Here is a 26339-nt window from a genome sequence, read left to right as displayed (position 1 = left end):
TTGATCACAAATGAATGCTTTGGGGCTGAACACCTTGTTAAGAAGTGGAAATACATTTTATAAATCTTTTACCAAATTGGAATTATCTTCTGACACGCCTAACATTTCCCTACTTCAAATATCCCCAAAACTTAAATGGACTGGAACGTTGAATCACCCACTAAAGTGCACCGTCAGCGCTCCACCCAAACTTTCTAAGATTGCTTTCATGGTTTCCGTGCACTTGTCTCCTGGCTTCATGTGCATTTACTTCCAGAGGCCAGACCTACATTCTTTTCTGGAATACTACCTACCCTTGGGCTGGTTAGGCTTTTCCCTCATTCACAATGGGCTGGAAACTTGCCTCCCTGAGCCTTCCCCGAAGAGTGACAGGTGGGAGGTTTTGAAAGCCCAGTTCCCTCGCCTCGAGTGAGGACAAAACTGCACAGCGTCAACTCACACAGCAGCATTCCCCATGGGGTCAGACTGAAGCTACCCTCAGCGAAACCTAGCCTGCAAACTCACCCATGCTTGGTTTCTCCCCTTTCCCCTCTTGCTTCTCTCGCTTCCTTACTGATTTCACTTGGAAACACTTCCTTAATAAATCACATACAAATAAATCCTTGCTTCAAGCTGTACTTCTGGGGACACTGTCCTAAGACACTCTTCTGAACAGAAAGGTCTATAAAAGAGAGATCCCTGGACTCAGAGGGGTAATATGATAGGGATAGTCTCACAAAAAGGTGGGGTAAACTGTCACCATCCCAACATGATTTGGGGAAGACTGGAGAAGCCTTTTGCTTAAGTATTTGACTGCCACTAGTACTGGCAATGCCTACATGAGTGACTTATTCTGTAAGCTCTGGGCCTTTACAGAATAAGTATCCCACACCCAATTACCCCAGTAAAGAGGCATGGGTAGCTCAAACCTTCCTCTCCATGACCAAAATCAGCAAACTGAGTTTAGCCCAGGCTTCTGAATGCCACAACTAGATCACTGTGGTGTCAGGGACAAAGATAAGCTCCTGCGCTACAGTCAGATAATGGGGTCATTCCTGTGCTTCATTTCTTGCTGCATCTTGGAGCCTAACTGAAGCTTCAGGGCAGCAGCCTGGCTAAGGTACCAGAGATAGGTATTTCATTTTTGAGTAAACAACCCACTTTAAACCAACTTTGGCGGCAGCAGTGATTGTTTACCCAGGGATATTTACAGAGGCCTGCACAGGTCTGTGGAGAGGGGCAGAAGCCCCATCCCATCCTTTGCATCATGTAAAAGATGATCAGATGAAATCAGATGATAAGGACTGCAGTTAGGCTATGGCTAGCCTCAAACTCAAGTAGGACACAGGCCCCTTTGATAGGAAGAAGTATTTATGACCTCTGTCTTAGTTTGGGTTCCCCCAACAGCAGATCCTGAGGCAAGAATTCAAGTGCAAGTAGTTTATTTAGGGAAAGCCAGTAAGGGAGTGGAGAAGTGTTACCAGGAAGGAAGGCAGCCAATGAAAGGTGCACTATAAGCCAGCTACTCTGTTGAATGACTGGAGATATCCCAGCTGAATTATCCCACCTGATTGATGAAGGGGATGAGGTAACTACAAACCTTCCTGTCAGTCACTGACTGAAGACTTCTTTCTGAGGGTGTTAATTCCCCAGCATTTCCAGCCTGCCACACATACATAGAAAAAGCCCTCAAACACAGATGCACATATCAACAACTCCAAGTCACTGGAGCACACTGAAATAGATTTGAAAGAATTAGAAAATGGTCATTATTATACACCTACTTACCTAAAAATTGAGCTGGAAGGGACATACAATTAGCCTAGGTAAAAAGAATGACCAAGGCCTTGCATTTGCAGCACACCCAGAAAGGATGTGCAGGGAGGTTTAGGGCTCATGGTGGATTGACTTTCCAGCAGTTTTCACAGAACGTGTGGTAACATATCTAAAGTGAAAATAAAGTCAGTTGATGGGTTTGAAAAGTATGGGCTTTGCCATAAACTTTAAGTTAAATCTGCAACTCCAAGGTTTGAAAGAAAATACAGTTAAAGCACATAAACAAAATACTATGTGACAGGAATTACATTCTTTATAATTAATAAATTTATAATACAAAAACTTGGGATTTTAAAGTAAGCTTGTATAAGGAGGTTTCAGTTTAAAATTTTTTTTTAGCTTATAAAAATTTAGCAGCTAAAAGAACAAAAAAAGTGTTTGAAGATCACTGTAGCTTACTGCTGCACTATGCTTCCAGAACGTTTCTAGAGTCAGAATTCCTAGTTGCCAGCTTGAAACCAGAAACCAGCTTGAGCTGATTCAAGCAGGAAGGGAAGTAATTGAAGGATATTCAGGAGCTCACATAATTGTGAGACAGGCTGGAGAACAAGATTCAGAAGTTACATAACCATGTAGCACGTCCCAAACACACAGCAAAGCTGGGTTAGTACCCTGTGGACACCACTGCAAAACAATACAGACTGAAGCTTGCATGCCCCAATACTGCTGAAGTGCCCACGTGCCCTGGATGCCACCAGGAGTATCAACGGCATGGCTCCTTTATGAAATTGCTCTTGCTGCAGCTGTGTGACCACAAGAGCGCGTTCTCTGTAAGTCAGGTAGTCATCAACAGCCTAGATCTCTCTTGCTATAAGAAAGAGCAAAAAAAGTACCTGATATAATGAGCTCTCTGTCCCACCCAAACTCATAAAGTAGGGAATTCTCAAGAAATAAGAGAGCTCTGATGTTGAACAGCTGAAAAACAATGATGAACACCCCTGACAAACAGTTGTCTTTAATTTGAATTACCACCTTTTGTTTTTCAAAACAACTCTCTGCTGAGAATTTCTTTTAATCCACTGTGTTACGACGTCTGTGGTTTTTAAGTTAGTTTCTGATGCATATGTTAAAATGCAGATCATTATTTTCTGTCATTATTTTTATGCATGAAAAATCCCACTGCAGGAGTTATCACATGGGGTAATGACTTGGAAAACATTTCTTCGGTTCCAAAGTGACATTCCAACAACAGGAAGGAAGGGAGAGAAGGAGGAGACACCACAGACATTCTTCTAAAGTCTTATATATCTGAGTTTTGGTTTCTTTGTTATTCATGATGCAAATTCAGAAAAATGGAGGGATCATATCTCAAAGCTGGTCAAAAATGGGCATTATGGTCATATCTGAGGCTGACCAGGATGATGAATTAGCTCACTTTCCTGGTGGAAGAATGAGTGGTGCAAACTTTGTAGAGGACAATTAGGTAATATGCATATAAAAGCTTTAGAAATCTCATTTGTTGACATTAGAGAACAGAGGTCTGTAAAATTTCTGTAAAGAGCCAGATACTAATTATTTTGTGGGCCATATGGTTTCTGTCACAACTACTCACCTCTGCCATTGTCACCCAAAAGCAGCCAGCAGAGACAATACATAAATTAATAGGTGTGGCTGTGTTCCAATAAAACTTTATTTACAAAAAAATTTGGTCTGAGGGCTACAGTTTGCCAACCCCCGTTACAGGTGTTTAATATTAACAACTCAGATGCCTAATACTGAAGAAAAAATAAAATAAATGCACCAGAGGCATTTATTGTTGAATACGATTTTTTTAATTGTTGAATCTGCCTCTTTGTAACTGTCCTAACCAAGTGCTCACACCGGGGCCATTAACTTTAAATGACCTACCTCTTGTTTACATCACGGTCTTTATTTTGTCATTCTATTGGGCATTTCCCTTGGACAACAGTGTTAAAATTGCAGTGTAGTGCAGTGGAGCTTGACTGCTTAGGTTCAAAGATTGGCTTTGTTATTTACTAACAAAATGACTTTGGGGAAAATAAAACCCAGAGAAGAAACCAGCAGAACCACGAACATGTTCACAAGTGAGATGGAGGCTGAGAAGAACACCGCTGAATGCCTCATCAAGACCTAAGATTTCAGTAAAGCTTGAGCACGTACCCCTCCTCCTTCCCCTGACAGTGGAGCCTCCACCTTATGATAATACCAGTATAATGAGAAAGAAATACACATGAAGTAAATGGTAATCTAGGTTAAAGAAACCCATGCTTTACACCTAAGCTCACTGTGGAGGAAATTCTGGGGAGAATTTTAGAATTTAGAAAGACTTTGTGCCACAGAGAAAGACAGTCATGAGCAGTAGTACTTAAACTGTTCATAAAGGGTCAAATATTCTCCATATCTCCTAGGTATAGTATAGCTACTTTTCTCAATGACTTTTAGTCAAAATCCAGGAAGATAATAAATTAAGTGGTTGCATTATCTCCATTAATTTTCTATTGCTGCCATGACAAATTATCTCAAATTTTGTGGCTTAAAACAAGAAAACTTTATCGTTTTACATTCTATAGGTCAGAAGTCTGGTATGGGTCTGACTGGACTAAAATCAAGGTGTTGGCAGAATGTGTTCCTTTCTGGAGGCTCTAAAGGAGAATCTATTTCCTGTTCACTTGGTTTACTGGCAGAATTTGGTATGCTTGCTTTTGTGGGACCAAAATACCTGTTTTCTTGCTGGCTGTAAACTAAGGGCTGTTTCCAGCTAAAGACAACCAGCTAAAGTCCTTGGCTCCTGGCCCTCTTTCTCCAGCTTCAAAGCCATCAACAGTGGAACCAGTCTTCACGTACATCTCTCAGACCCACTCTCCTGCCTCCCTCTTCCAGTTTTAAGGATCCAAGTGATTAGAGTCTAGCCCACCCAGATAATCCAGAATATTCTCCCCACCCCAAGGTCCTGAACCTTAATTACATCTGCAAAATCCCTTTTGCCATAGAAGGTAACAATCACAGGTTCCAGGAATTTGGATGTGGACATCCTTGGGGGGCCATTCTGCTGCCTACCACAATATCCAATTTGCTTTTCCTATTCTTCCCAGAGGTACTGATATCTGAAAAATATCGAGCTGCCTTTGAGTATATTCTTGGATACCAATTCCTTCTGATCTTTGAAAAAGTCTGCCTTACAAAGGCAGACAATGACATATCCATGGATATGGGCTGATGATCTGTAGATATAGACTCAAATTTTGTCTTGTGAGTAAAAGTAACTTTATTACTAATTACTGTAAAGAGCACTGAACTAGAATCTAGGAGGCCTTCACTGTAGGCTCTGCTATGTAACCCTCAGAGTCACTCAGCTTCTCTGGGACTCAGTTTCCTATCTACAAAATGAGAGAAGTGGACTTGCAAATTCCTAGATTTCCTTCCAGCTCTTAAAATCTAGATCCATGGTTTGAAAAAAAAAAAAATGGTAGAGGTGGGAGTGTAATTCTATTTTAGGTACAAAATCAAATAATGGCAAAACTTATAAAATGAGAATTTTTCAGAAATAGTAAGGTAAAGTTTTGATTTTCTTTTTCATTTTTTTTTTTACTCCATACATATTTTAATGTAATTTCAGGCAACTGCTTTCCATTAGTGACTCAAGGTAACATAGTTTTTATCAAGACAATTCTTATATACTTCACACTACCAAACCATTTATCTTTCTGTACTTCCTCACATTATTCATACCTCATAGCCTAACCTCAGTATATCAATAAATTAGCTTTGATCTCTCTCGCAATATAATGTCTGCAACAAGTCTAAATAAACCTGCTCTTTCAGTGTGGATTATACCATCAGGAGTGAGTTCACATTGAAGATCACAGAGACTTATTAAAGTAATTTCTGCCATCATCATTTTCCAAGTCTGTCACGCCAAAATCACAGTAAAAAGGACAGTATAAATTTTATCTGTACTGCAATCCAAGCTGCTAAAGACATTCATCTTTAAAAGACAAGCAAAAATGACAAAAAAAGCAAGTAAAGCACTCAGCTTAAAACAATGCTCCTTAATCTGCCTTGCAATAGTGATTACACAAAAATGGTAATTTACACACACAAACACACAAAAGATATTGAGAAGGCTGAGGTCTGGGTGCTCCATTCGATTAGCTGTACTGTTCACGTACTATTTAAATAAAGCTGCCCCAAGCTGTATGAATTCAAGCATCCTCTTAGGGCAAAGTCAGAGGTAATAATACCTGCCTACCTCAACCACAGGAGGAGATAAGTAAAATAGGGGCAGGTTAACCAAAGTCCAGATCTGAAGTGGAATATCAGCAGTCTGTTGTGCTAGAGCACTGTCTGGTGTAATATGAATCAGCTCACATGTGATTGTTAAACAGGGTAGCAATGGTGGAATAGTGCAGAAAGCAGGGTGGTACATACATAATTTTTCCTAGCACTTTAATGTCTTGTGCTACCAAGAACCAACAGCTGAATGTAAAGTCACACAGCTGACTGCACGATCGCTCCTGGTCTGAAGGAATACAGTACCCAAATGACACCTGTTCACTGTGTGGCATCCTATTCTTCCCTCGGCTTAACTCAGCCGTGTGCTCCATTTTGATAGTGCTTATTTTGCACTTCTCCTAGATCTGCACAAAAGCAACAACAGACAATGGGTCAGAGCCATCTGTCTCTGGCATCTCTATATTTCCTGCAAACTTTACAACTGCAAAGTTTACAACTGCAACGTCTGAGGATGATGCTCTCCTGCCCTTGCTTCCATCACGCAGCAGTGTCAACTCTTCCATAAACTGTCATTTTTCAAGCCACCTGCAATTTTTTTTAAAGGTAAAACTCCCTAAGTTACTACAGCATTTCTTGTTAGGAATTTCACATGTCCTTTTAAATGTGCTATTCTCATTTGGATTGTTATTGTCTCTGTTAATGCTGTCCAGTGGTTCCCAAACTTTGCTTCATGTTACCGTCACTTGTGGAGCTTTTAGAATCCTGATGCCCAGGTGTTTAGGGTAAAGTGTATGCCACTGCTAGTGAACCCAGCGTGTCTGGTGGCCTCACCACTGGCTGGTGCGCAGTAAGTGTCACACCTACACAGTTCTACAGCTTGGCCCCATGTACTTTATTAACAAGCAGCCCTGCCTTTTCCTGGGTCTCCCTACCCTTGACATTCTGCCAGTTCACCAACCACTATCACTATGCTGCCCGTGATTTGCTGTCTGCCTCCCTGCCTTGCTTAACCAGTCTTTGAATTACGTCTTCCGCCTTTCCATTCCTACTGCTACAAATCAGAAACTCACACCTGGAGTCTGGCTAGCCTTCTAATCCTCACTTCCTACCTCCACTGTAAATAATTAATGTCAGATTAATTTTCCTAAAGTGCATTTGCACTTTTGCTCAAGCCCCAATTTAAGTCTTACCTTTTTCATAAAACGTCCAAGATTCTAACACATTTCCACCTTCCCCTTCCTTAAGCAATTAAAATGTGCACTGCTCAATTTATCCAATCAGAAAAAAAAGGCAGTGAGCAAAATAATGTAGTAGAACAAGCTCTGGGACTGAGTAAAAGGTTACCTGTGATGTAATCTATGTCCATGAGCAATAATAACTGACATGAATCGGGTGCTTATTATATGCCAGGCTTTACAAGAATTACTTTTAGTCCTCCAACAATTTGATGATGTAAGTACCATCATTGCTCCATTTTACAGATGAGAAAACAGAGGCAAGAAGGTTAAGTAATCCACTCAAAGTCCCACAGAATCCAAATCCAAACAGGGTAGCTCCTGAGATAGTGTTCTTAATCACAATCCTATACTGCTTCTCGATTAGCAAGTTAGTTATATTTAATTTTTCCCATCCCTTAAAAAATGGTGTTAAAAATGCCTATCTTAATACCTTAAAAGGAAAAAAACCCCCATAATATGTGAAAAACACTTTGTAATTTATACTGTTAAATGAATTAATATTTCCATATCAATTACCTTTCTTTATAATTTGGGATATCTATTATTTTTCCATACACTATTTCATAATTAGAGCTCTGTACCTATTCAGGAATTTCCTTGTAAGGAGATACCAGGGTTTATTTACGTCCTTTTCTGCCTTGGAGAACCCTAGAAAGATCTATTCAATATATACTGCTAATTGGTTGACACTTTTGGAACTTGTAGGAATACAAATCAATAAAAATAAAAGTAAATAAAAGCTCATATCAAATTAGGTTAAAAGCAGTATTTTAATTTTCCAATAATTATCATTTTTTTCCCATAAACCATTCACAGTAAAGCGCAAATTCAGTTTCCTCAGAATCTAGTATGAGTATGATTCTTCAGGTTAATGAAAGAATACAGGATACAAAGGGAGGTGAGTTATGCCCTGCTTCTCAGGAGAATCATTAGCCAGAGAAAGACCTACTTTACATACCTTGGTTTCTACTAATGCAGCGGTCCCCAGCCTTTTTGGCACCAGGGCCCGGTTTCGGGGAAGACAATTTTTCCAAGGGTGGGGGAGTGGTGGTTCAGGCGGTAACGCGGGCGATGGGGAGCGATGGGGAGCGGCAGATGAAGCTCTGCTGGCTCGCCCACCTAACAGCTCACCTCCTGCTGTGCGGCCCGGTTCCTAACAGGCCCTGGACCGGTAGGCACCGCGGCCCAGGGGGCTGGGGACCCTTGTACTAGTGGAAAGTAACTCCAGGAATGTCAGATATCTAGGGAACTCCTTTCTACCCTTTCCCATCTCTTTCCTGCCCTATTTTTGATAAATCTTGGCTGTTGTTCTAGATACGTGCCGTTGGATTACTAATGAGAGAGATTCATGAGTGGGTTGGGAAATATATAAAATACTGAGCCAATCATAAGTGAAGTAAATATAAAAAATTTTAGTTATCTGCTCAAAGTTTGGATTCAGAACTAATGGCATAAAATAAGTGCTCCATTAATAAAATAAAAAACATTCCAGCATACTTTTACTCCTCAGTAAAGAGTGACAGAGTATGGGTAGCACTTTGAGAGATTTTTGAATTAAGCTCAAAATCTCACGGTACCCCTACTTACCTTTTTAGTTGTCAGATGTTTATATTATATCATTTCCCCCTGTTGGAACTTTAACTTAATTTTCCATTATGAGGTGTTGAACTCTCTGTGTCCGTGTACTCCCAAGGTCACAACGCTAATTTAGATAAATCACATATGTAATGTTTGCATCCAGATGTAACTCATTTTTGTCTTATTAAAGACTTTTCTTTATCCATAGGCTTTCTCTCCACATCTGTGATCATCAGTGACTACAGAAAACATAGTTTTAAGATGAATGTAAAAATTTTCAAACCAAAGAGATTTTGTGATGCTCCATAAACACTGCACATCTGTCATTTATCTGGCATATTAATTTAATGGAAACCACACAAGGTCATAAACTTGTAATGTATTATGATGAAATTAGTTCTGTAAGTTACTATATAATGTAAATGAACATTTTCACATATAAACACTCTAAGAGATGAAACACTACATGGGTTATTGATTTTAAATACTTGGCACATTATTTTTTAAAAATTCCTTACTAATGATACCTCATTTATCACTAATTAGTACTTTGGTTTTTTGTTCAATGTCTATCATTTGCAAACCACACAATATCTTCATTTTTTTAATTTATGGAAGATACTTTCATTCACCCGCCCTCCAGCATCCACCCCCCCCCCCCAAAAAAAAAAAATTGGGACAGGCACCACCTAATTCCCGACTACATGTGGCTTCGAACAGGTCAGAGTAAGTTTAAGGATATAAAATATTAAACATTTGGGAGTGATCTGTAGGTAATTTTGTGGGTATGCTGTAATGAAAACATATGCTTGATTTTTCAGAAGAAAACTGCTGACATTGCAAGAGTTTTCATATCCTCAATTCTTCAGTTAAGGAATCACAAGTCTAACTGAAATCATAAGGCAATTTTGTACAAGGGGGAAATAACTCTCACTGGTATTTTGTACATAGATTTTTTTTCTAACTTCAAGTCCTTTGAAGTTAGGGTACCACAGTAAAATAAGTGACGTTTTCTAACACATATAAATACCGCAAATGATAAATGTAGCAGGATCTAAGGAAACTGAGGCCCAAATGAGTTGACGTTGCTTGTGCAAGGATACCCACACGATATGGTTAGCAGTGTAGGACTAGAACCCAGTCTGGTGCTTATTTAGAAGGCTCTTCCTGAATCAGTCCTTTCCAGGACGGAGCAGCAGACCTGCCTGCCTTTTAGTTACTAATTTCACCCTGAAGGGAGGGAGACTGTGGCGTGGTAAAGGGAAGACTGTTTTCTAAGGGAGACTCACACACTTTTCTGTTTGGATTCAGTTTGTTACATAAATGAGTAACAACGCCTCCGCGATGGAGCACTTTTAGAGGCAAATGCAAACTGCGAACGTGCTTTTTGTTGCTGTGTTCTCCAGGCGTATATACCATATGGTTACAACGTGTGCAACTTTGCCCTAGGCCATTTAGCTTCTAGAATGTTAATCTTCGGCCCCTGTGGCAGGAAATTAGGGATTCCACTTCCCCGCGTCTACACTTCATACCAGAACAGCACTCATCTATTTCACGTGATGAAAACACCTTATTCCGTTTTCTCCCGCCTTGCCCGTCTTTTCTCAATATTTCCCCTTCGTAACTTCTGCCACATAGCCTTCCACTCCACCATGAAGCCCGCTCGCCCACCGTCTCCCCACTACCCCACCTTCCGAAGGCTTCTTCCTTTCTTCCACCGCCTGCTCGCTTTGTCCCTCTCGGCTTCCGAGAACACCGCCCAGAAACACAGTAGAAATATACTGCGCACGCGCATTGAAACTAGTCGTCGCTTAGCCTCTTGTGGATGGTTGGCCGGGTTCTTTCAGTCTCTGATTCGCGGAGGCAGCAGTGCGGTACTCTCGCGGTATTTGCTGCCGCCAGTCGGCGGGAGCCGCCGCTAGTTCCTGGCGGGCCGTTTTAGCTCCCCTTGTCGCCGGTCCTACTGTGTTGCCAGCTGCCGGACCGAGCATCATGACGTCCGCCTTGGAGAACTACATCAACCGTATCCTCGAGCCGGCCACCACAGGCATTTGCTGGGGCTGTGGCGAGTCCCGCGCCTGCACCGGAGAGGACCGGTGCTGGAGAGGCAGGGGGTCGGGATCGGCGGGCGGTTGCGACGCCCGGCAGCTGCGGGGCCCGGTATGCGGGTGCAGGGGTTAAGGATCTGGGACCCACCAATCCCGCCCCTGGGGCTGGAACCTGCCGCTTGTACGGGCCCAAGGTGTCTTTTATTTTTAATCTGAAAAAAAAAAAAAAAACCTACCAACGTGGTTATTCCGAACTTTTCCGTGTCTCTATAGAAATCAGCTATTGATTCATCCTTCCTGTTTCCCTAGGGCCTATACGTTCAGGTTTGGGAATAAGAGGAACAGTTTAACCAACGGCAACGATGGTCGTGTAAATCTGTCTATGTGTTTGTTTTATTTATAGGCTTTGCTCGTTGTTCGAGGATACCAGAAACTTTACAGATGGTGCAAAAATTGAATATCTGCCCCTTTACCACTTGAAATCTCAACTTCTTTGTTGATGGAATTAAAATAATGCTTGCTGTTGTAATGGATCGTTTTGAGGGACAAATAACTTTAAAAAGCCCGTGTGAATTACCCTATACACCTGTTACCGTTTTAAAGTCTAGAAACGGAACACTGCATTGTGCTCTCATGTACAAATTTGGGACAAAAGTGAAATGCTAAAGGCTTTTAATGATGCAAGCATATTGGTACCTGTGACATTGAATATAGCTTCTTTTCTTCTGAATTCCAGAAGCCAGGTCCTGGAAGACAGTGTCTTAACGTGCTTGAAATCATTCAACATTGATTAGTTTAGCAATGATCCAATTTTCGTTTTAGAGATGAAGAAATAGGTCTAAGAAAGGGAGAAATATCTTGCTCAACTGTCAAATTGGCAATATTCCCCAGTAAGAAAAGAGTACCAAATACCCCAGCTGTTTTAAGATATAATACACTGACCACACACAGAAAGGGATGCTCTTTTTCTATTTTTTCCCTTTTTTAAATTGTGTAAATGTCACACCAATTGAGGAACATAAAGTTTTTATGTTGTAAATGTGGCTGTGTTGAATAGTTGTATCTTAATTCTGTTACCTTTTTCCTAGTAACTTAAACCATTTCCTTACCAGATTTTAAGTTTTCAGTTTACATGCCCTGAGAAATACTTTCCTTGATTCAGTTATCAGGAACTGTTGCTGTCATTACTTCTGATGGGAGAATGATTGTGGTAAGTATTTGGCATATTCATTCTCTTTCTTGTAGCCTTATTGGTTGTTAATTTTTATGTACAACCTCTGATCTCCGATGACTAGGCACCACAGTACACTTGCATTGCAGTTTTCTTATGATTCAGGTCTTTATCTCTTTGATAAATAGCTGCCAATCCATATTTTTTTCATTAATAAACATTGTAAGTTACATACAAGGCTTCTAGAAGCTAGGATGGGTAATAGATTCTGCCCTCAGAGAACTTCTAGTCTAGTCTGCAGATATCTGCCTGTATTTTATAATATTTATCTTCCTCCTCCATCTTTTATTTCCTTCCCCATTCAGTGCTCTGACAACCACTACCAGAATCATATAATTTTTTTGAAAATTTGTTTATGGTTCTTAGAAACTTTTTTAAGATTTAGATACTACATCTATAAAATAATGAACATTTAAGACTTGTATGGTGTTAATATTCTTCAGATATTCTTAGGTTGTATGATCTCTTGTTTTTTGTAGAATGAATTATGATGAATGAATAAATTTACTTCATCTCATTTGTCCTTTTATCACAGTATCCCTTTTTAATTCCAGAAAAATCTTGGATTCTCTCCTTGACCTGTTCCTTGATCTGAGGAATTTATCCCATGATTTTGGGCTACTTAATTTCTTCATTTCTAATTCATATGATTGTTCACTTTCCAAAAAGTTTTAAGGCTGCTAACCTTTCTCTGTTGTCTATCTAATTCCTATAGTTTAGTCTTTTATTTTCCCATTCTGCAGTTCTGTTTTTGTTTGTTTTGTTTTTAATCTGTGTGATTTTTTTCTCAGTGGATCCTTAAGTGACGATTACCGAAGTGTCAGACTTTGCCATTTATTAAACATATGTCATATACCAGGCATGTTACATGTGTTATATCACTTAATCTCAGTACAGCTCTGTGAAAAAGAATTAACCCTGCATTCTAGGTTAGGAACCTAGCTCAGAAAAAGTGAGTTACTTTCCCAGAGTCACGTGGATATAAGTGGCAGAACCAAACTGGGATTTAAATTGAATTTGACTCCAAAAGCTAAGGCCAGTTGCCTTGCTTCCTTCTTAATCAAGAGAACAAGCATGTTTTTTGGTTTTGTTTTTAAGGTACTTCACATTGTATCGAGTCAAATAGGACAGTTTGAAATATTTTAATCTCATCTTAGAAGCCTACTGCTATTAACAAATATTTGCAAATAGTTTTTTATTTTGTAAAAACCTCAAGTTTAAATTTTCTTGTTTTTGTTAACAGGATAGATGATAAATTGGAAAATTAATTTTATAGAAGAAGGAAAGCCATTTAAAAAGAGCATTTTTAAGTACTAAAAGAGCATTTTTGAGTACTAAAGTTCAGTAGTTGTGTATTTCTTTGACACATGGTTCACTTTATAGAATAGTTGCATGTAAAATGAAGCCAAGAGCCTATGTATGGATGTGGTAACAACTCTTTGCTAGTTTAGTATAGTAAATACTCCATATTTTGTTTCTCTTCCTAACATTAACTAATGTTTCTCTTCCTAGCTGACACTTTCTCTTTATTTCACTCTAATTTTATATATTTTGAATTTTAAAACGTGAAACTTTAATGAGAAATATAACCAACCAAAACCAATATAAGTTGATGTTCTTCAGAAACTTGAATAGCATCTGAGTTACCATGTTGTAATAGGCCCATGTCTTCCTTTTTTAAGAACCACGATTCTTCATAAAACTTTCTCTGACTATATCCTTCAAGTTCTAGGATGTTCTAATTGTTATAGTCATGTTTGCATCTACTGTTACTGGATTATTGGGAGGATTAAATAAGTAAATCCACATGAGGCCCATCAAACACTTTGGCAGATACTAAGTACTCATTAAGCCTTAGCTATTACTACCAGTTGAAGTTTGTGTACTGATTTGAATCTCTGAAAAGTGGTAGATTATATTTGCTTGTTCATAGTAGTATAATATAGAAGTTTAGTGGTCTGGCTTTGAAGCAAGCCTTTCATGGTTCGAATTCTAGCTCTGCTAATTTCTACCCATGAAACCTTGAGGGATTACTTCTCTGTGCCTCAGATTTTCTTGTCTGAAGTGGGAATGTTTATAGTATCTACCACAAAGGGTAGAGATTAATTGAGATAATGTGTGCAGCATGTTTACTAGCATGTAACATGAAGTGATACTGTTACATTGCTATAGCTGCTGTGTAGAGGACTATTTCCCTTACGTTTCCCTTGTTTTAGTTTGTATCTTTAGAATATTAGCTCCTGGACTACCTGGGCTTTTATGCTACTTCCTTGGAAATAAACCAGTACATAGGTGTCCTTTGTAATTCTCAACAACTCTGCACACTAGTCAGAAGCGTGGTGGGTTCCCCACTGCCCCTCTTAAAAAACCAAGAGGTAAGTTTTGTGCCTGTTGATCATAAAGAGGTATTGTATTTTATAGTGAACTTATATATATTTAAAATAGGTACTTCTCTTGGAGTACCTGGCAACTAAAATGGTGTCATTGAATTAACACATTCAGGTAAACCAGAATATTTGTCTTTTTCTCTTGAATGTTTTCTTTACAGGGAACACTGAAAGGTTTTGACCAGACCATTAATTTGATTTTGGATGAAAGCCATGAACGAGTGTTCAGCTCTTCACAGGGAGTAGAACAAGTGGTACTAGGTTTATACATCGTGAGAGGTGATAATGTGTAAGTAAAATATGTCTTTTTTAAAGGCAAGTTAAATATACTATAGGTGTACTGCCTTGCTATATGGAGAAGAGGTTTCTATCTACTGAGATTTGTCCATATTTCTAATAGTTAAGTAGCCTGGATATTGTCCAGAAAGAGCCCTGCCTTACACTGAATAGTTCATTGGAGAGGCTTCTTAAAATGTTCTTCCAAAGTACCCCTAATTCCAGAGGAACATAAATATACCTCCAGGGCCCAGGGCTAGGATTTGAAAATGTCTTTGAAATCTCTTGTGTGAACAATTTTAAATAATGCTTTATAACATAGCTGAATTTATCCATTACTTACTTTTTTCTTTTAATTTTTTTAGTATAATTGGCTTACTTAAGATGTCCCATGTTTATGTTGTGGCCTCAGTTAACTTGTGACACTGATACGGCAGTTTGAGAAGATATATTTTAGTGGTAGCAATTTAAGAAAAGTGCAACAGTGTAGAGCAATACTGTCCAGCACAGCTTTTGGGGATGATGGAAATGTTGTATATCTGCCTTGTCCACTATGGTAGGTACTAGCTGTGTGTGTGGCCATTGAGTACTTGAAAAGTAGCTGGTGTGACTGAACAACTGAATTTTAGATTTTATTTAATTGTAATTAATTTTAATAGTCACATGTGGCTAGCAGCTTCTGTACTAGTGCAGTTATAGAGGCTAGAAGAGTGTTGAATCGGTTTTCTAGTGAGTACTGTTTAAAATTAAAACATGGCTGGAAGGCAGCAAAAGATGTATTAGCATCTCAGATTACTTTTTTGGACAAGTAGGATATGGAAGATAAAGGAATACTTTACTCATTTTATTTGTCTTAAGAAAATCACCTTTAGATGGATAAATCATTTGATCTTTCATCAGAGGTTTATAAAATATTCTATAGAGATAACATTTAGGTGAAGTGAGCTGTAAAGGCGAAGCAGGTGGGGCCCAGGTCTCCTGACCAGAACAGCACTGATTGTTTATATTGGGGCTCTGTATAATAATTGATTTTACGACAATTTCTCCTACTTTAATTAAAAAAAAATTTTTTTTTGAACTTCAATTTTAAAAAATTTAAAACATTGCTATAGACACAGTGGTATGCTGGAGCCAGCTTCTACTGGCTCACGGAAGCAGATTTTTATATTTTGGGGAATTTTGCAAGCTGGTTGGTTGATGTCTTTTTGGTAGCTTGTAATTGGCCATAGTGGGAGTATCTGCACTATGGATATCAGTCAACACTGCAAATCAACCTCCCCCTTTTCCTTGGAGAGCTAGTTTTAAAACATTTTCCAGCACTCCACTGTCTTCCATAAGGATTTTAAATGATACTAAATTTTTAATGATGGAATTAAGATCTTGATATGTTTCATATTGAGAAAGCTTAATATATTCTCCTAAAGTTTGGTACTTCCCATTTATTAGAGAACTGAAGACTGTATACAGTTTAAAGCAAAATCGGGCAAATTCTGTATAACATTTGTCTGTAGAATTTACTTTCATTAAAACCAAACAAATTTAACAACCAATTTTTTATGTAATAATGTTTCATACATGTCCCGTGGTCTGGATGTACAATGACTGTATCCAGCTAGAGAGCCATGGCTTGGTTACCTAGCATGGTATTAGTGAAATTAATGTTATAGGTGTTATGTTAGTGTTGAATCAAGGAAAAATTTGCTGGCTTTAACCCTTGCCAATCACAACAAAAAATCATTTGTTAGATACCTAAGTATCTGTTCTGTTATTATCTTTACGTGTGAAGAATTGTACTTCTTTTTGGTGTTGGATTTAAATTGAGTCAACTGAGAAATCATGAAAGGGAAACTAATAGATTTTATATGTACCATTGATGGGTTTAGTTCATTGAAGTTACTCAAATAAAGACTCCTGATCCAGTCACACTATATGCAGTCTGTTCTTTAATATTCGTTCCTGTAACAATGTTGCCTTCAATTTGTTTGAGTTTTGTGACTTTAAATGTACAATTCACAACCTTATGAAAATGTTTGTTTTTCACCTTAAGTAGTAGTTTTTTTTAGTGTCTCCTCTCAGTTTTAATCAGAAATGAGATTGTTTTAACTGATTTTTTTTTCCTTAAACAATTACAGTGCAGTCATTGGAGAAATTGATGAAGAGACAGATTCTGCACTTGATTTGGGGAATATTCGAGCAGAACCTCTGAACTCTGTAGCACACTAAGGATAAACTACATATATTGGACATCTGTAAATCTTTGTACAGAAACTGATTATTCTGAGGATGATGGGCAGAATTTTTATGAAAGTGTAATTGTGGATTTTGACTCCATATTGATTCATTGTAATATGATATGTAAATTAAAATATTTCTACATTTTCTTGAAAAAAACTTTTTTTTTTTTTTTTGGCCTAAATCATACATTTGGTAGCTTGGTTTTATTTTTCTATTAAATAGTATAAAAATCTAATGATTATTTTGAGAACTTTTAGAAAAGACATTCTGCTATTTTAATATTTATGGAAAACTAGTTGAAAAGAGAAATTCAAGTATTATATAAATTAAGCATACAAATACCATCAATAGTGCAGGATACATATGTTTCTGTCCCTGATTTTTAAGAAAGTCACAGGAAGGTAAATCTTGTCTTGTGCAGTTATCTGAACCATCCCCATTTACCACACTGCCCTGGTGGCTCCCTAGCACTTTAGAAGTGTGTGTAAAAGTGTGTTTGGTTGAGAAAAGGAAAAATGCTAACAAAGTTGTATATTACCTGAAAAAATTGATTCCATATGGTCTTAAAAGCTATCTTATCATTTAAGAATTGCGGAATTTCTAGTATTAAAGGAGTTTTTTGTTATTTATAAATGTGAGTAAATAAATCTTGAGTTTATATTGAGGCGGTGCTTGCTATTATTGTCAGCAACTTTTCATGACTCCCTAGTTCCATAAACCTGATTTCAAAAGAAGTAAACCTGTTTTCTCCAAGCATGTCAGGCCTATTCTTTGGTTGATTATTGTAGTGAATCAATTAAGTAGATTAATGTCCCTCATCTACAAATAGGCTATTTTCTAAAACTCCTTTGTACAACTGGTTGTGTATACTTTTTAAAGAATCCATAGAAACAATGCTATAAGCAGTGTTTAGCTATCCAGGCTAGTCCACAAAAATTCTCATCAAGTCATATGTAGGCCAAAGTGTGTAACTTTGTGATAACAATAGAAAAATATTTACATTCTTGTAATTCAAACAAAATTTCAATAGTTTCTTTTTCTTTTTTTTAATGAAAGTGTTTAAAATAGGAGTTGGCAAGCTTCTTTTGTAAAGATGCAGATAGTAAATATTTTAAGCTTTGAGGGCCATATGGTCTCTGTCACAGCTACTCAGATCTGTTTTGTAGCATGAAAATAGCCATAGATAATACATGACGAACAGCTGTGGCTCGGTTCCAATAAAACTTCGTTTACAATAGCAGGTGGCAGGCTGGATTTGGCCAGTAGGCCATAGTTGCTGTCCCTTGGCTCAAAATGAAAAATACAAGCTCAATAAGAAGAGATGATGGCTAATTTGTATAAATTCTGAAAAGGGCTTCTGGAATGGATCCTTTCAGAGTTCAGACGTGGGTTTCATTGTATTTTTTAAAATTGAAAACCCTACTTATTAAACATGGCAGTTTTTTGGTTCACAAATAAAACATTTTCCAGAGGAAAAATATCTTCACATTTTCACAAAAACAAGACTTGTAAGGAGAGAACTGTTGAGATAGTTTTGGTCATCAAGCACCATTACCCAGATAACTTGGCTGATGTTCTGATGTTTAGGGTTGTCTCTGGGAGGATTAGAGGAAGGTTAGGTAGTACTGGCTATTCATAAATATCTGGCTTTTGTAGTATAAGGTTTTATGATCAGTTTAGTAATAAAAGGAAACTAATGCAAAGTGGGTAAAGCAAACAGGCCACTTTAATTAGGGACTGTAAATCAGGTGTTCTGTTTAAATAAATAATGAATTTTAAATTGGTAAACTAATTCTAAAAGTCAAATAAGGAATATAGATCATTCGATTGCTAAGTGAAATGTATTCTAAGTATAAATGATGTCCAGAATCAGATGCTTTCTCAACATAGTTGACCTAACACAAATTACACATGAACCAGTAAACAAATCATAGTCCCTCTCCCTCACAGTAATGAGTTTCTAATATGATATGTTCTCCTTTTGAAATCTAAAATGCCTTGTAAAGATGTATTTTCCTTATTGATGCCAGAAAAATCATTCCCAGAATATGAATTGGATGTCTTTATTAATGGTTGGTGGGGGAAATGCATGAAAATACACCAAATGGTACATGGAATTCTTCCTTCCTGGGTGCACGTGGTAGGCTCTTTATGCTCATAACCCATTCAAGTTGGATTTCATTTTTCATGAGCATTGTAAGGGAGCCACAATTACGAGTGGCAACGTGATTAATATGCAGTGTCAAGTCTTTTATATTCTTTAATGAGACTTTATTCTGTAAGCAATTTCTTATTTATAAAAAGGCTAAAATCAATTTTAACTTGCAGTTACCTCTGTGCTTTGTGACTCAGACACTAAGCCCAACTTAATAATGAATCAAAGAAATTATTCTTGGCAAAATATTTTCACTAAAGTTTTTTGTAAAGGGCAATTAACTGCAAAAAGGACTTAATTTGTTTCTTTTTAACTGAAAAGATACTATCTGTTTAAAACAAAGATAATCTTTTATTAATATTTGCTTTACTTAAACATCTGTTTAACACCTTTATAAAGTCATTCTAAATTTTTAACCTAATGCAGGCTATCCATGTCAACATTTTTCTCAGATGTGTAACATGAAAGATTTATCATGTGGATGAGAAAGTATACAGTCCCTTCATAATGGCATGTGAACCTATTTGTGTAGTAGCCACAGTTAAAAAGCAGTCCTTAACTGGCAGTATAGTGTATTCTGGGCCTTCACCTTCGAAATTAGTAGGGAGCATTTACCAAGTGCATAGGATGTGCCAGGCATGATGCCAAGTGCTTACAATACTGGTCATTTTATGTATGGGGAAACAGGCTCAACAGGGTTAAGTGTCTTACAGGAGGTCATACTTGTGAATATCAGGCTCTTAATTCAACCAGGTTTTTGTACTCCTTATATAATATGGCCTAGCAGCAGCAAGTATAACCTCAAAATCTCTGCTGTCAAGTATCTCTCAGAAGCCTCAAGGAAATACTTAGGTATCTAAGGCAGTTCCCAAAGCTGCGTTGTGGACCATTTTCATTTGATTACCTGAGATGCTTTAAATACTCTGGGGCCCTACTCTAACTGATTGTGGTTCAGTAGATCTGAAATGGATCAAAAAGGAATACTCACTAAAAAGCTAAGTAATGAAAGTGTGGTGGAATTACTAAAAGACCTAGCACTTGTCATATGCCTGGATGAATCCCCAGTCATGCCTCAGAATCCTTACCTTTAAGACAGGGATAATACCTATCTTCCAGGGTGTGGCAAGTGAAAGTAGACTGCATTTAAAACGGTATGATTTGTGGGCTACAACAGTAAACAGCTATTCTAGGTATTCAAAGACCAACGTGGAAAGGTTACAAACATGGGTCTTATCACTTTAGTTTTACAGAGTCCCACTTGCTATCATATCTGTAAGAGTTTGGAGTATATAAATTATGAGGATTTCAGGTTAAATAGAAGGTATGTATAATAAGTTTACATTATTTTAACAAGTATACAATAAGATTAATTTGTTTTATGGCAATCATATATTCTTGACTGAGAATTTGAAAATGAAAACTCAAAACACATGTAAACTGGGGCCTCTTCATTTTATAAATTTCCTTTTACTCAGTTTAAATTTTATCTTACTAATTTTTTTTTTTTTAAACTTGGGCTGTTATTCTCAGTTTTTACGTCATGGACAAATTTGATTAAAAAAATTACTTTCTGTTTACATGTAAGATTGAAAAACGAATGTTGACAAGGCAGAGCTACCTCCATCCATGTTGATACTGATTCATTAAACAGCACAGTGCTCTCATTAAACCAGCTACAAATTCATTTAATTGCAAGATATTTAGTCCTTATCCTCCATCTTGTTTACAGGGATTATTCGTGTGAATTTGGTCAAATGCTTTGATGTGATCTTCATTCCTCTCTATAATGGGGAAGCTGCAGGACATGAGCATAGCTGGTCTTTGTGCAATGATGCTGCCTCCTAGTGACCACTGCTTTCTTTTCTATGTGTCCACAGACTTTAAAAAATAGATTTTGGAATTTCTTCAGGGACATGTGTCAAGCTATTAATGCATGCTAGATAATGTGCTCAAAGCTGTGGATATACCAGGGACCAATATTAACAAGTCTCTTGTCCTTGTGAAGCTTGTATCTATCTATGTAGCACCTCAACCAAACCATCTTGACTCAGAAATTTACTGTCCACGGTCATGAGTTGTTTCATAAAATTCTTTCAGAGCTCTACGATAACTTATGGGGCTTGAGTTCATTTAAAGCAACTAGAAACTGTCTTTTTAAGTGGATATAATTCATATGAATCATTTTCCAAACTTTTTTTTCTGTTTTAGGATTGTAGAGTCTATGTAGGTTGCATAACACTAAGGATAAAGGCAAACTAGGACTTGACCAGCAGTCTTCTATCATTAGCTAACAGTATACCATCTGCTGCCTACTATCATTTGGTGAATGGAGAAGGACAGGACTATTCTTTAAGACATCTTTCAGATCTCTTCTTAGGTTTAGCATTAAAAAAGCATCCAATTTTTGTACTGATTTTTTGTTATGCCCTTTTACTTCCATCTTTTTTGTACATCTTTCTTTTTTAAACATCCTTTTATTTTATAAATGTATTACTTGCCAGAAGTGACACAGGTCAAGTATTGGTAAAACTAGGATCAAAATCCCATCCTATTATTTCTACTCTGGGGCTCCTTCAGCTCTGTGATGTGGCTTCTTCTGTCTTATCATAAGGGTGATTTTCAATTATACTGTAAACATTTTGTTTTTAGTTTTCTTTTCCCCATATGCTGGCTTTACAAATACCATATAATGAAAATGGTACCAACTTGTTACTATATTTGAAGTATGTTAAAAGGAAAAGAATCCAGGAGCAGGGGTTGGGGGTAAGAGACATCTCAGGGGATACAACACACTGTCATTTATGAAAACAAAGTATTGATTACTACTTTATGAAACAAAATGAACAAACTCTAGGCCCAATCAGGTTTCTCAGGAAAATAAAATTTAAAAAGCAAACATATAGCTAAATCAGATTTCAGGAAGTATCTCTTAATTTGATCCTGTATCTGGATACTATTAATGCAAAGATGCTATGGGGAGAGGAATGGATTTGGGAGCCTAGCAGGCTTGGAATTAAATTCTGGTTCAGCCACTTCTTAACTATGGGATCTTGGGCCAATTAATCAACCTCCCTGAACAGCAATTTTGTAATTAATAAAAAGAAGAAAATGATAGCATGGCAACCTTGCAAAGCTAATATGATGATTATGCAGAGAATGTAATTTAACCACATAATATGGGATCTAGACCAGAGTAAAACACTGAATAAATGTTAGTTCCATTTCTTTTCATTTTCTTATTTAAAAGGTAATGAATTGAAGGAGAAAAACCATATGATCACCTCAATAGATGCAGAGAAAGCTTTTGACAAAATTCAACACCCATTTATGGTAAAAACCCTCCAGAAAGTAGCCATAGAGGGAACTTACCTCAACATAATAAAGGCCATATATGACAAACCCACAGCCAACATTGTCCTCAATGGTGAAAAACTGAAACCATTTCCACTAAGATCAGGAACAAGACAAGGTTGCCCACTCTCACCACTATTATTCAACATAGTTTTGGAAGTTTTACCCACAGCAATCAGCGAAGAAAAAGAAAAAAAAGGAATCTAACTCAGAAAAGAAGAAGTAAAGCTGTCACTGTTTGCAGATGACATGATATTATACATAGAGAATCCTAAAGATGCAACCAGAAAACTACTAGAGCTAATCAATGAATTTGGTAAAGTAGCAGGTTACAAAATTAATGCACAGAAATCTCTTGCATTCCTATATACTAATGATGAAAAATCTGAAAGTGAAGTTAAGAAAACACTCTCATTTACCACTGCAACAAAAAGAATAAAATACCTAGGAATAAACCTACCTAGGGAGACAAAAGACCTGTATGCAGAAAATTATAAGACACTGATGAAAGAAATTAAAGATGATACAAACAGATGGAGAGATATACCATGTTCTTGGATTGGAAAAATCAACATTGTGAAAATGACTCTACTACCCAAAGCAATCTACAGATTCAATGCAATCCCTATCAAACTACCACTGGCATTTTTCACAGAACTAGAACAAAAAATTTCACAATTTGTGTGGAGACAAAAAAGACCCCGAATATCTAAAGCAATCTTGAGAAAGAAAAACGGAGCTGGAAGAATCAGGCTCCCTGACTTCAGACTATATTACAAAGCTACAGTAATCAAGATAGTATGGTACTGGCACAAAAACAGAAATATAGATCAATGGAACAGGATAGAAAGCCCAGAGATAAACCCATGCACATATCGTCACTTTATCTTTGATAAAGGAGGCAAGAATATACAATGGAGAAAAGACAGCCTCTTCAATAAGTGGTGCTGGGGAAACTGGACAGCTACATGTAAAAGAATGAAGTTAGAACACTCCCTAACACCATACACAAAAATAAACTCAAAATGGATAAAGACCTAAATATAAGGCCAGACACTTTCAAACTCTTAGAGGAAAACATAGGCAGAACACTCTATGACATCAATCACAGCAAGATCCTTTTTGACCCACCTCCTAGAGAAATGGAAATAAAAACAAAAATAAACAAATGGGACCTGGTGAAAATTCAAAGCTTTTGCACAGCAAAGGAAACCATAAACAAGACAAAAAGACAACCCTCAGAATGGGAGAAAATATTTGCAAATGAAGCAACTGACAAAGGCTTAATCTCCAAAATTTACAAGCAGCTCATGCAGCTCAATGTCAAAAAAACAAACAACCCAATCCAAAAATGGGCAGAAGACCTAAATCGACATTTCTCCAAAGAAGATATACAGATTGCCAACAAACACATGAAAGAATGCTCAACATCATTAATCATTAGAGAAATGCAAATCAAAACTACAATGAGATACCATCTCACACCAGTCAGAATGGCCACCATCAAAAAATCTACAAACAATAAATGCTGGAGAGAGTGTGGTGAAAAGGGAACCCTCTTGCACTGTTGGTGGGAATGTAAATTGATACAGCCACTATGGAGAACAGTAGGGAGGTTCCTTAAAAAACTAAAAATAGAACTACCATACGACCCAGCAATTCCACTACTGGGCATATACCCTGAGAAAACCATAATTCAAAAAGAGTCATGTACCACAATGTTCATTGCAGCTCTATTTACGATAGCCAGGACATGGAAGCAACCTAAGTGTCCATCAACAGATGAATGGATAAAGAAGATGTAGCACATATATACAATGGAATATTACTCAGCCATAAAAAGAAACGAAATTGAGTTATTTGTAGTGAGGTGGATGGACCTAGAGACTGTCGCACAGAGTGAAGTAAGTCACAAAGAGAAAAATACCGTATGCTAACACATATATATGGAATCTAAAAAAAAAAAAAAAAAAAAGGTCATGAAGAATCTAGGGGCAAGATGGGAATAAAGATGCAGACCTACTAGAGATTGGACTTGAGGACACGGGGAGGGGGAAGGGTAAGCTGGGACAAAGTGAGAGAGTGGCATGGACATATATACACTACCAAATGTAAAATAGATAGTTAGTGGGAAGCAGCCGCATAGCACAGGGAGATCAGCTCAGTTCTTTGTGACCACCTAAAGCGGTGGGATAGGGAGAGGTGGAGGGAGGGAGATTCAAGAGGAAAGAGATATGGGGATATATGTATATGTATAACTGATTCATTTGTTATAAAGCAGAAACTAACACACGAGTGTAAAGCAATTATACTCCAATAAAGATGTCAAAATAAGAAAAAGTAATGAATCAATCTATAAAATCCTACCTGTTTAATGTCTTCTTTAGAACTCTTCCATTACTAAAAAGTAAAATGAATTTGAATCAGCAATAGAAAAATACATGATAATATTAAGAACATATTACTATTACACTTTGCCACAAAGTATCCCTTTGGAACACACCTGGAGAATATTCCAGAGTGAATATTGATTATACTATTGGTAGGCAATTGGTGCATTAAAATCTCTCACATCCCTACCACCACAATCATTATATGTCAGAGAATGTGATTTAACAAAATTTGATACCTAGAAGTGAATTACAGTTATCATAATCCTAACCTAACCCTGTCAAATCAGAAAATGGCATCATGACACAGAATTGGTATCACAATTGCAGAATAACAAATTTAAACAGCATGATGATTTTTCTGGACCTCTTTCCCTAGGGGCAGTAAGAAGACAGCACACTTAGTTCACTCTAATTCTTTAGTCTAGGGAGGGAATGTAGGTAGAGACTGTTCAGTATAGCATGAAGCCTCCATCCTAAGGCCTAGAGGCACCATACTTAGCAATATGGCAGGTAACAGAAAACAGATAAGAGATAATGATCCTTTCAAAAACTTTCCAGCTGCCAGGGGAGAGGAGTGCAAAAGACACCAATGTATTTACTTATTATTTTTCTTCTCAGAACGATGCTAGTAAACTCATTTAGCCCTAGCCATTTTATCTACATTGTGAATTGAATTCTGCAAATTTGGTTCTTTGGTATTTTCTCTCTCTTGGAGGAACAAATAAAAAGGTCCCATGTTAAGAACTTACCTACTGTGAACTAACTCTCATTGGAGGTTATACTCAATGAGGTAAGTTTAGGATGAATCATTGAGGAGGTGGTGGCAATCTGCCAGAGGGGAACCTGCCAGATATGCACATAGCAATTGATATCAACATATTCAAGCTACCAGAGTAAGACACCAGGTGTCCCTCTCTCTAGTGGAAGAAATTCTTATTTGCACCATGTAAGCCAAAAAGTGTCCTTTTAAAAAGTACTTTTCATGCTAGAGAAACTAGTTGTAGAAACTAGATTGTGTGGCACAGATTATCCAGGTTCATCTCTCAAGGGAAGAGGACCAGTGAGGAGCATTTGAAACAGTATTTATTGTCAATATTGACTCTCTTTCCAATAAAGAAATGATAATGAAGGAGTTTGTGATTCTAGTTTTTAAGTGGTGACCTCTTGAGATTCTCTCTTCTTGGTGCTAGAGAGGCTGGACTCTTAGGTAGCAGGATGGCACAAAGAGTCAGTGCAGTGTGATGTCACTTTCTAAATCCTTTCCATCATCATGCTTTGTCAGCTTGCAAGGCATTATAATGAGCCCTATGCCAAAGGACAAGTTTTCCATTAACTTGGCATTTTTAAAAAGCTATCCACTGATCTTTCTATTACAGAATGTTGTCGCATGACTTAGCTGCCTTGAAAATTGAATATAAAGATCAAACTTAGACAATGT

General features: G+C 37.5%; 1 protein-coding gene across 1 annotated transcript; it reads left to right on the top strand.

Moving 5' to 3' along the window:
* The first annotated feature begins 7392 nt into the window (after positions 1 to 7392).
* LSM8 (LSM8 homolog, U6 small nuclear RNA associated) lies at positions 7393 to 19400 on the top strand. The gene is made up of 5 exons (XM_036862931.1): positions 7393 to 7461; positions 10689 to 10848; positions 12043 to 12083; positions 14653 to 14780; positions 16900 to 19400. The coding sequence occupies exons 1-5, from the start codon at positions 7393 to 7395 to the stop codon at positions 16988 to 16990; spliced, it is 489 nt and encodes a 162-aa protein (XP_036718826.1). The 3' UTR covers positions 16991 to 19400.
* Positions 19401 to 26339: the final 6939 nt, after the last annotated feature.

The sequence above is a fragment of the Balaenoptera musculus genome, chromosome 9 (assembly GCF_009873245.2).
Source record: "Balaenoptera musculus isolate JJ_BM4_2016_0621 chromosome 9, mBalMus1.pri.v3, whole genome shotgun sequence".
Taxonomy (NCBI): domain Eukaryota; kingdom Metazoa; phylum Chordata; class Mammalia; order Artiodactyla; family Balaenopteridae; genus Balaenoptera; species Balaenoptera musculus.
This window is presented reverse-complemented; position numbering and strand designations above follow the sequence as displayed.

Bases quoted from the DNA above. Each gene is read 5' to 3' on its own strand.
- LSM8 (XM_036862931.1), top strand. From the start codon at position 7,393: ATGAATCGGGTGCTTATTATATGCCAGGCTTTACAAGAATTACTTTTA. The intron at 7,462-10,688 runs GTAAGTACCATC...TGATTCGCGGAG, and splicing joins TCCTCCAACAATTTGATGAT to GCAGCAGTGCGGTACTCTCG. The intron at 12,084-14,652 runs GTAAGTATTTGG...TTTTCTTTACAG, and splicing joins CTGATGGGAGAATGATTGTG to GGAACACTGAAAGGTTTTGA.